The sequence below is a fragment of the Rutidosis leptorrhynchoides genome, chromosome 1 (genome assembly GCF_046630445.1).
Source record: "Rutidosis leptorrhynchoides isolate AG116_Rl617_1_P2 chromosome 1, CSIRO_AGI_Rlap_v1, whole genome shotgun sequence".
Classification (NCBI taxonomy): Eukaryota; Viridiplantae; Streptophyta; class Magnoliopsida; order Asterales; family Asteraceae; genus Rutidosis; species Rutidosis leptorrhynchoides.
Window position 1 is genome coordinate 714172891 of NC_092333.1, and position 12441 is coordinate 714185331.

At 31.4% G+C, this 12441-nt stretch overlaps 1 protein-coding gene across 1 annotated transcript; it reads left to right on the top strand.

The window, feature by feature from the left end:
- Nucleotides 1-8608: 8608 nt before the first annotated feature.
- Nucleotides 8609-9697, top strand: LOC139854325 (uncharacterized). The gene has a single exon (XM_071843636.1). The coding sequence runs from the start codon at nt 8609-8611 to the stop codon at nt 9695-9697; it is 1089 nt and encodes a 362-aa protein (XP_071699737.1).
- The last annotated feature ends 2744 nt before the right edge of the window (nt 9698-12441 follow it).

Here is a 12441-nt window from a genome sequence, read left to right on the forward strand (position 1 = left end):
CTCACTCATAGAATTGTTAAACTTTATAATTCATAAAACTTCAGGAAATGTCTTTAGATATTTAGAATCTTGGACGGTTGAAGAAAGAGCTATGGTAGCATCAATCGATTCTATAACAACATTTGAAAGTATCGTAGGAAAAATTGTCCAAGAATTTACAGGAAGGAATCCCAAAGTTGAGGTTTCTAATGAATTATTTAAAGAAATAGCTTTTTGGCATATAATTAATTTAAAAATATGAAATATGTACTACCTTGAACCTTTCATATGTGAATTCTCTGAGCAATATTACAAATTAAGTGCCTCACAAAAGAAAATAGCACTAGATATGTTTTTTTAACAAATTACCTGAATCAGTTGCCACAAGAATTAAAGATGACTACAACACTAGAGATAAGTCCAAAATTGAAGATAGTCTAGGAGCACACATTACTGAAGTAAAAACTTGGATGAAAAGTGAATGTTTAAAAGAAAAAGCTAGAAGAAAAGCACATGTAAAACTCTATTGTAAAATTCAAAGTAACCAAGTTGGAAGATATGGCTGTGTGAAGCCTAAAAAATGGAAAAAGAAACCATATAAATCTAGGTATAAGAAATCTTATAAAAATAATGAACAAAGATATTTTAGAAATAAAAATCAGCACAGACAAAAAAATCTGAAACAAGAAGATTCTAAAGAACAATATTGTCCATCTAAGAAAAAAGACTGCAGATGCTGGCTATGCCATGAAATACGACATTACGCAAATAATTGTCCAAAAAAGGGAGAAAAGAGAGAAACAGAAATATTAAAAATCGCTTATGACCTAGGATACGAACCTTTAGAAGATTCTGAGATAGACTCTGATATAGAAATCTATGCATACACTAGTGACGATGAATAAAAAAGAAATAAATCCAAACGCAACTTTTATTACAGTCTTTGTTGATCATAAACCGTTATTAGCATATATAGACTCTGGATCTACGATGTGTTTTGGAAAGAAAAAATCTTTTAAAAATTGGGAAAAACTAAAAAAACCTTTAGAAATTATTGTTGCTGACAAATCCGTACACAATATTTGGTATGTCAGTAAAATGGTTTTTATTGTCATAGAAAAACATACATTTATTGCACCAACTATTTATATGCATGACTCTGGAGTAGATCTAATAATTGGAAATAACTTCTTAAAATTATATCAACCATTTATACAAACCACTGAAAGCATTAGCCTAAGGCATCCTAAAACAAAAAAAAATGGTTTCCATACCAATTAAAAAGACAAAAGAAGTCATACGATCTATAGCACAAAATATAAAATTTCAAATAGAAATGATTTATCTTTTAACAAAAGAAAACCTTGAAGAAACCCTAAAAGATGTATGTAGCGAAAACCCTTTAGATATAAAAAATACTAACGATCAGTTAATCACTATTAAATTAAAAAATCCACATGATGAAATAAAGGTATCTAATAAAATTCCTTATAGCATAAAGGACGTTAAAGAATTCAAAGAAGAATGTCAACAACTTCTTGAAAAAGGAATTATAAGAGAAAGCAAAAGTCCTCATTCAGCACCCGCTTTTTATGTAGAAAATAAAAATGAAATAAAACGAGGCAAAAGAAGAATGGTTATAAATTATAAAAAAATGAATGATGCTACAATTGGTGATTCATATAAATTACCTCGAAAAGACTATATTTTAGAAAAAATAAAAGGAAGTACTCTTTTTAGCACTTTCGATGCAAAATCTGGTTATTGGCAATTAAGACTTGATGAAAGTACTAAACCCTTAACAGCTTTTTCTTGTCCTCCGCAAAAACATTACGAATGGAATGTTTTACCTTTTGGGTTAAAACAAGCACCATCAATTTATCAAAGGTTTATGGATAACAGTTTACAGGGATTAGAAGACATATGTCTCGTTTATATCGATGATATTATTGTTTTTACTAGTGGAAATAAACAGGTACACATTGATGCAGTTTTCAGAGTCCTACTAAGGATAAAAGAAAAGGGAATAATTTTATCTCAGAAAAAATCAAAACTTTTACAAACAGAAGTTGAATATCTAGGATTAAATATTTCAAAAAATGGGGAAATCTCTCTAATTAATACCACACAAGAAAAGCTAAACCTTTTTCTGGATAAGTTAGAGAATCGAAAACAAATCCAAAGATTTCTTGGATGTTTAAATTATATTGCTGAACAAGGCTTTCTGAAAAATTTAGCAAAAGATAGGAAGATTTTGCAGAAAAAACTTTTTGAAAAAATTAAATGGAATTGGACACAATCTGACACAGAATTGGTCCAAAAAATTAAAAAATCAGTACAATATCTTCCAGCATTATATAATCCAGAAACAAAAGATTTTTTGATCATAGAAACTGATGCATCAGATGATACATGGGCAGGATGTATGAAAGCAATTAAAAATGACAAGCAACTACTTGGGCTAGACATTGATGGAAATCAAGTCGACCCCACTCATGCATTAGCTCAATCGAGCATTGGACAATCCTCTGTTTTTAAAACAGATAAGCACGAACAAAAATTATGCAAATATATCTCAGGAACATTCACATCTACAGAACAAAGATACAGCACTCATGAAAAAGAGACATTAGCTTGTCTTAACACTCTTAAAAAATGGAAAATCGATTTATTACAAACAAGATTCGAGTTACGAACAGACTCCAAATACGTAACTGGATTCTGGCGATACAAATTACAAGCGGATCTTGGTAGAGGACGCCTAATACGTTGGCAACTACAATTACACCAGTATTATCCATATATTCGTTACATAAAAAGTGATAACAACATTATTGCCGACACTCTCACCAGAGAATGGAAGCCATCTTAGAACATGTCCTTCTTCTGGTACAGCAAAGACAAGTACAAATACAAGCACTTCAACAACAAATGTCAATTTTTCAAGGGGAGGAGGAGGAATTACAACAAATTTTTTCACTCCTTTCAGAAAAACTACAATTAAAAAATGAAGCATCAAATATTACTTTTCAAGAAACGGCACCCTCAAAATCATTCAACAAACCTCAAGAAGAAACAGATGCTCAAGTTATAAAATTTTTAAAATGATAAAGTCAAGATTCGTATGTAGATAAAAGAGGCAATATATGGGCAGTACATGCAGAATCAAACAATGGATTCAAATTCTGGGCAAATTACGGAACACAACATAAAGTCGACGATCCAACTCCAACTCCAACAGGATGGATATCAGAAGATGAACAAACAGTAAACAAATTACCAGAAGAATGGAAAGATTTCGCGGATTCAGAAAGAGGCATTTAAATCTCCAACTCTTATCATTTTCAGCGTGGGAGGGATGTAGTCTAAAGATAACAACGAATATATTAGTGGACCCCAGTGGACCTCATCAATAATGTAACATTATGTAACGTGTCCTTGTAATTATTGTACGTAAATACGTGTGTTTAATGTACTGGCCATGTGGGCCATAGGAACCAATAATGTAAGATAACGTGTATGGTTTATGTTTAAAGTTAAATAAGTGCGCGGGCCACAGCAATAATGTAAACGATCAATAATGTAATCGATCGTAGTGCGTGGGTCCCAGAACATCGTCGTTGAGTCCTAAACGATTCTGAATAGCGACACCGTCGTTGAGCCTTAACCGATTCTGAATAGCGACACCTATCTAAGCATTATATATATTCATAATCTCATTATACGTTTAGCACACAAATCCTTCATTATATCAATCGTCCATTTACTTATCCAAAAGGATAAAGTTAGGCATATGTCATCATCAAAAGTTAGGCACATCAATTTACTCATACATGAATTCATATGTAACAATCTTATTCAACGTTCAAAGCAAACTATAATCGGATCCTCACGATCTAGATTAAATTAAACACAATATAATTCCGCAAAAAGTTGAAACGTCGTTTTGACCCTGTAGCAGGAGTTTATTTCGGATCCTCAAAAATAGGAAATGGCCAAGAACAGCAAGAAAATGTGAGAATCAATTACGTTCACAAAAATGTCTTAATCTACTCAAGCACTATTGAAAAAATTGATGAAAAAGGTCTCAATCTAATCAACAATTTTGAAGAACCTTTTGAAGCATTCACAGGAGAACTTTCTGCTCTTCCAGAAGATATAAAAAGGCGTTTATGTAAACAGATATCTAGGGCACCAAGGCACAGTTGCGAATACTGTAAAGAAGAAGACACATTCCTAGCATCATAATTTCTGACATTTGTCTTTTTCAGCGTGGGAGGGATGTAGACTAAAGATAACAACGAATATATAAGTGGACCCAAGTGGACCTCATCAATAATGTAACATTATGTAACGTGTCCTTGTAATTATTGTATGTAAATACGTGTGTTTAATGTACTGGCCATGTGGGCCATAGGAACCAATAATGTAAGATAACGTGTATAGTTTATGTTTAAAGTTAAATAAGTGCGCGGGCCACATTAATAATGTAAACGATCAATAATGTAATCGATCGTAGTGCGTGGGTCCCAGAGCATCTGTAAATAGTATTATGGCTCGCCTATAAAAGGAAGCCTCAGTTGTCATTTATAATCAGGTTAAGTTTGATAATAAACCTCACTAGTTTCTTTCTGTTCAGTCTTTTAGATTCTGAATAGCAGAGCCCCTGTCGTTGAGTCCTAACCGATTCTGAATAGCGACACCGTCGTTGAGTCTTAACCGATTCTGAATAGCGACACCTATCTAAGCATTATATATATTCATAATCTCAGTATACGTTTAGCACACAAATCCTTCATTATATCAATCGTCCATTTACTTATACAAAAGGATAAAGTTAGGCATATGTCATCATCAAAAGTTAGGCACATCAATTTACTCATACATGAATTCATATATAACAATCTTATTCAACGTTCAAAGCAAACTATAATCGGATCCTCACGATCTAGATTAAATTAAACATAATATAATTCCGCACAAAGTTGAAACATCGTTTTGACCCTGTTATCAGAGCTAGCAGCACGATTCAAGAAAAGCAGTTGCACCTTCAGAATTCTGCATCAAAAGCAATCAAGAAAAAACACTCAGGTATACTTACAAACTTATTCTTAAATAACAACGTGGGGGATGTAGACTAAAGATAACAATGAATATATAAGTGGACCCCAGTGGATCTCATCAATAATGTAACATTATGTAACGTGTCCTTGTAGTTATTGTATGTAAATACGTGTGTTTAATGTACTGGCCATGTGGGCCATATGAACCAATAATGTAAGATAACGTGTATGGTTTATGTTTAAAGTTAAATAAGTGCGCGGGCCACATCAATAATGTAAACGATCAATAATGTAATCGATCGTAGTGCGTGGGTCCCAGAGCATCTGTAAATAGTATTATGGCCCGCCTATAAAAGGAAGTCTCGGTTGTCATTTGTAATCAGGTTAAGTTTGATAATAAACCTCAATGGTTTCTTTCTGTTGAGTCTTTTAGATTCTGAATAGCAGAGCCCCCGTCGTTGAGTCCTAACCGATTCTGAATAGCGACACCGTCGTTGAGTCTTAACTAATTCTGAATAGCGACACCTATCTAAGCGTTATATATATATTCATAATCTCATTATACATTTAGCACACAAATCCTTCATTATATCAATCGTCCATTTACTTATCCAAAAGGATAAAGTTAGGCATATGTCATCATCAAAAGTTAGGCACATCAATTTACTCATACATGAATTCATATGTAACAATCTTATTCAACGTTCAAAGCAAACTATAATCGGATCCTCACGATCTAGATTAAATTAAACATAATATAATTCCGCACAAAGTTGAAACGTCGTTTTGACCCTGGTATCAGAGCTAGCAACACGATTCAAGAAAAGCAGTTGCACCTTCAGAATTCTGCATCAAAAGCAATCAAGAAAAAACACTCAGGTATACTTACAAACTTATTCTTAAATAACAAAATGACTAAAACTCAAGAGGAAGTATCTAATGAAATAATAGATGGTATTACCACTATTAATGATATCGAAGATGAATCTGGTTTCATAGCTGATATCATGATAAACAGAAAAGCAATAAGAAGAACAAATTTTACATTATCTGAAAAACATAACTTTGATAATAATAGAAAAATTAAAGATATTTTCTCAAGAAAATATATTACTTATTTTGGAAAAATGATTGGAGAAGAACTTGTACCTATTGAGCAAACAAAAGGAGATATATTAATTCCTATAATCAATAGAAAACAAATAAGCGATAGAATTAAACAAATGAATGAAAAAGATAGAACTAAAATAGCTTATGTACACATATCAACCATACAAATTATATTCAAAAGTACCTTCATGGGATGTAATACACCTATTGAATTAGAATTAAGAGACGATAGAATAATTGATAAACATGAAAGTATAATAGCAAAAGGAAAAGTAAATTTAGCTGAAGGAAAAATTAAGTTCGATGTAAACATTCAATTACATTTAAGTCTGAAAGATAAAGATATAAACAAAAGCATTACAATAAGATATGAATTATTCAGAAGAAATTTTATGTATAAAGGAAATCACCCTTTTACGGTTACATATCAAATTAATTATGCATTAACAAATTCTCATCACAGTATTACTTTTAAAACTAATGATAGAATATATATAGATAAACTTTTTGAACCTCTATTAAGCCTAGAAACACCAAAAGTATTTACTAGCCAAAGATATATCGAAAAAGGGAAATCAACTTTAGAATTACCATCTTTTTGGATACCACGTATAGAAAAACCAATTTCCATTACAACAGGTGAAACATGTAGTGAAAATAATGAAATAAAAGATTTAAAACAAATGATACGAACTCTAAGTCAACGAATTAAATGAATAAACTTGGTAGTATAGTTTTTAGTAAATTCAGAAACATAACTCCTAAAATAATATATAGTGAAACACTAGAATTAGAATTAGAATTAGAATTAGAAGTAATTAACCACGAACATAAAACTTATCAACTAGAATATATAAAGGCTGAAAATTACGATAAAAATAAACTCAAAATATTATATTCTAAAATATCTGAAAAAATTAAAAAAGATGAAGAATTATCCATAATTGATTATTATAACAACGAAGCAAGAAAAAGATTTCAGAAGAAAATATGGAACCAACAAATAAAATTAGACTTAAAAAATCATGAGTTCTAAAAGACAAATTGGTTGTTCATCAAAAAATTCAGTACTAAATTCCATTATAAAAAATTATTGGGAAATAATTTCTAGAATGTATAAAAATATTGAAGAAATTGAAAAAACCTTAATTAAAGAAAAATCATATCCATATTACAGACAGATAGAAAAAATTAAAGATCTAGAAACACGGATTCTTTTTTATAAATGAGCTATTAAATCTCTACATATAATGATTAAAGACCATTCATCCACGTTGTCATATTCAACTTGTTAAAAATTCATGGATTTATCAAATATTAAAATTGGAAAAGAAGGAATCACATCCAACAAACTATTTATACCATTTAATCAAACACTTTTCGAAATACCAAAAAATTTACCCGATGAATCAATTTACAAGATTGATGTAGAAAATATTTCAGAAAAACCTATAGGAGAAAAGTAGAAATATTAAACTCCACATTAAATAATATTATAGAAATTCTAAGTTTTCTAGTATTAAGACAACTTCCAGAAATAAAAGAAACAATTTTAGAAAATATAAACAAAATAAAAATAGTAAAACAAGACACTAATCATGAACATGCTAGCACAAGTGCTATAAAATATGAAGATACAGAAGAATTTTATGCTAATCAAGATGAATCGAGTTCAAGAAAAAGGCATAAAATAGTACCACCTCTTCGCATAACATAATAAAAAAGTTTTACCATGGATTCTAAAATTCAAATGAATAATTTTTCAAATAAACTTTGGAAGAATCTTATAAATGAAAGCTGGGAAAGAATTTCACAATCAACTAAAAATATTGAAGAATATGAAAAATATCTTGAAGAAAAAAAAGACGCTGAAGGCATAGAACTTTTATCATCTATTATTAGCATACACAAACAATTAGTAAACAGCTCTTTAAAAAATAATAAAGAAATTTCAGCAAAGCTAGTAATCTGTTAAGCACACATTGCTTTGGGCAAACATTCTATGCAAAATCTATCTTCAAGTAATATTCATTATGAATTATAAACTCGATGAAGACAAGATCATATTCATGAAAACAACTCTTTTGAGTATATGAAAAGCAAACAACTCTTACGAGTACATGAAATAGCTTTTTAAAGTAAAAAGCACGAAAATCATACAAAATATTTCTGCAGGTATTTCAACAATGGAAGCAGTCATCAAGCAGATTCAACACCAATTACAACAAAAAAGAGAACAGATTTAAACACAGCAACGACAACTATCAAGGAAGAATATAAATCAAGGAAGAATCACCCAACAAAAAGCAGTCAAAAAAGAAACCCCAGAAAAAATCAAGGAAGAATCACCTTAGTTAACAACACCCTCATCATCCACATCAACACAAACACCACATAAACCAACTATCATTAACTTAGAAGAACCAGAAACACCCAAAAAACAAAGCTGGTATAAAATGACTGAAGAAGAAGAACAATCTCAACAAACATCATATCCAGAAGAACCAAAGAAAAAATGGTATGTCATTTTTGACGGACCATCCAAAGGAATATACAACAACTGGGCAACAGCAAATCAGTTTATATTAGGCAGAAGCGTAACGCATAAAAGTTACAAAACTCTAGAAGCAGCAAAGGTAGCATTCAATGAAGCATATAAAACAATAGCAACTCAACCAGCCAATGAAGCAAAACGTTTAGGATCGGGAATGGTTAATCTTAACCATTATCTTTATGGTCAAACAGCAAGTCTAAATGCCATGAATAGGATGAAAAATATTCTCTCTACAACAGAAAAAGAAGATAAGAAGAAACCATCCACACACAGTTTTCAAAGATTATGGGATAACCTTGTGAATTACAACAAAAATTACGCAACAATGATGTTCTATCCCAAAAATAGGAAAACTAGCCCTAAAGCAGTTTTCTTACCAGAAGCATCACCATTAACAATATCAGAATATTTCGTCCATGGATTAATTGATACCTTATATATCGATGGAAGAACACTTCATGAAATCAAGGAACTCCCTCAAAGAATGCAAGAAGCAATAACCAGATACAGAGACAATTTTGCAAAAGAAAGAGAAATATTTCTTAGAATGCATTCAAGCTACCCAATATTTAACGAAGACCAACAGTTACTTGTCCCATCAATTACAATAGCATATCTCGGAGTAAGCAATGGTAATTATCCAACAAGAGACGAAGCATTAAAAACAACTCCAACAATCGATCATCTGGTGTCATCACTAGCAGGAGTTTATTTCGGATCCTCAAAAATAGGAAATGGCCAAGAACAGCAAGAAAATGTGAGAATCAATTACGTTCACAAAAATGTCTTAATCTACTCAAGCACTATTGAAAAAATTGATGAAAAAGGTCTCAGTCTAATCAACAATTTTGAAGAACCCTTTGAAGCATTCACAGGACAACTTTCTGGTCTTCCAGAAGATATAAAAAGGCGTTTATGTAAACAGATATCTAGGGCACCAAGGCACAGTTGCGAATACTGTCAAGAAGAAGACACATTCCTAGCATCATAATTTACAACATTTGTCTTTTTTCAGTGTGGGAGGGATGTAGACTAAAGATAACAACGAATATATAAGTGGACCCCAGTGGACCTCATCAATAATGTAACATTATGTAACGTGTCCTTGTAATTATTGTATGTAAATACGTGTGTTTAATATACTGGCCATGTGGGCCATAGGAACCAATAATGTAAGATAACGTGTATGGTTTATGTTTAAAGTTAAATAAATGCGCGGGCCACAGCAATAATGTAAACTATCAATAATGTAATCGATCGTAGTGCGTGGGTCCCAGAGCATCTGTAAATAGTATTATGGCCTGCCTATAAAAGGAAGCCTCGGTTGTCATTTGTAATCAGGTTAAGTTTGATAACAAACCTCACTGGTTTCTTTCTGTTGAGTCTTTTAGATTCTGAATAGCAGAGCCCCCGTCGTTGAGTCCTAACCGATTCTGAATAGCGACACCGTCGTTGAGTCTTAACTGATTCTGAATAGCGACACCTATCTAAGCATTATATATATTCATAATCTCAGTATACGTTTAGCACACAAATCCTTCATTATATCAATCGTCCATTTACTTATCCAAAAGGATAAAGTTAGGCATATGTCATCATCAAAAGTTAGGCACATCAATTTACTCATACATGAATTCATATGTAACAATCTTATTCAACGTTCAAAGCAAACTATAATTGGATCCTCACGATCTAGATTAAAATAAACATAATATAATTCCGCACAAAGTTGAAACGTCGTTTTGACCCTGATGGATGTAGTCTAAAGATAACAACGAATATATTAGTGGACCCCAATGGACCTCATCAATAATGTAACATTATGTAACGTGTCCTTGTAATTATTGTATGTAAATACGTGTGTTTAATGTGAAATGTCCCGTTCTTATTGATTAAAAACGTTCCATATTAATTGATTTCGTTGCGAGGTTTTTGACCTCTATATGAGACGTTTATCCAAAGACTGCATTCATTTTTAAAACAAACCATAACCTTTATTTCGTCAATAAAGGTTTAAAAGCTTTACGTAGATTATCAAATAATGATAATCTAAAATATCCTGTTTACACACGACCATTACATAATGGTTTAGAATACAAATATGTTACATCAAAATACGTTTCTTGAATGCAGTTTTTATACAATATCAAACAAGCATGGACTCCAAATCTTGTCCTTATTTTAGTATGCAACAGCGGAAGCTCTTAGTATTCACCTGAGAATAAACATGCTTTAAACGTCAACAAAAATGTTGGTGAGTTATAGGTTTAACCTATATATATCAAATCGTAACAATAGACCACAAGATTTCATATTTCAATACACATCCCATACATAGAGATAAAAATCATTCATATGGTGAACACCTGGTAACCGACATTAACAAGATGCATATATAAGAATATCCCCATCATTCCGGGACACCCTTCGGATATGATATAAATTTCGAAGTACTAAAGCATCCAGTACTTTGGATGGGGTTTGTTAGGCCCAATAGATCTATCTTTAGGATTCGTGTCAATTAGGGTGTCTGTTCCCTAATTCTTAGATTACCAGACTTAATAAAAAGGGGCATATTCGATTTCGATAATTCAACCATAGAATGTAGTTTCACGTACTTGTGTCTATTTTTTAAATCATTTATAAAACCTGCATGTATTCTCATCCTAAAAATATTAGATTTTAAAAGTGGGACTATAACTCACTTTCACAGATTTTTTACTTCGTCGGGAAGTAAGACTTGGCGACTGGTTGATTTACGAACCTATAACAATATATACATATATATCAAAGTATGTTCAAAATATATTTACAACACTTTTAATATATTTTGATGTTTTAAGTTTATTAAGTCAGCTGTCCTCGTTAGTAACCTACAACTAGTTGTCCACAGTTAGATGTACATAAATAAATCGATAAATATTATCTTGAATCAATCCACGACCCAGTGTATATGTATCTCAGTATTGATCACAACTCAAACTATATATATTTTGGAATCAACCTCAACCCTGTATAGCTAACTCCAACATTCACATATAGAGTGTCTATGGTTGTTCCGAAATATATATAGATGTGTCGACATGATAGGTCAAAACATTGTATACGTGTCTATGGTATCTCAAGATTACATAATATACAATACAAGTTGATTAAGTTATGGTTGGAATAGATTTGTTACCAATTTTCACGTAGCTAAAATGAGAAAAATTATCCAATCTTGTTTTACCCATAACTTCTTCATTTTAAATCCGTTTTGAGTGAATCAAATTGCTATGGTTTCATATTGAACTCTATTTTATGAATCTAAACAGAAACAGTATAGGTTTATAGTCGAAAAAATAAGTTACAAGTCGTTTTTGTAAAGGTAGTCATTTCAGTCGAAAGAACAACGTCTAGATGACCATTTTAGAAAACATACTTCCACTTTGAGTTTAACCATAATTTTTGGATATAGTTTCATGTTCATAATAAAAATAATTTTCCCAGAATAACAACTTTTAAATCAAAGTTTATCATAGTTTTTAATTAACTAACCCAAAACAGCCCGCGGTGTTACTACGACAGCGTAAATCCGGTTTTACGGTGTTTTTCGTGTTTCCAGGTTTTAAATCATTAAGTTAGCATATCATATAGATATAGAACATGTGTTTAGTTGATTTTAAAAGTCAAGTTAGAAGGATTAACTTTTATTTGCGAACAAGTTTAGAATTAACTAAACTATGTTCTAGTGAT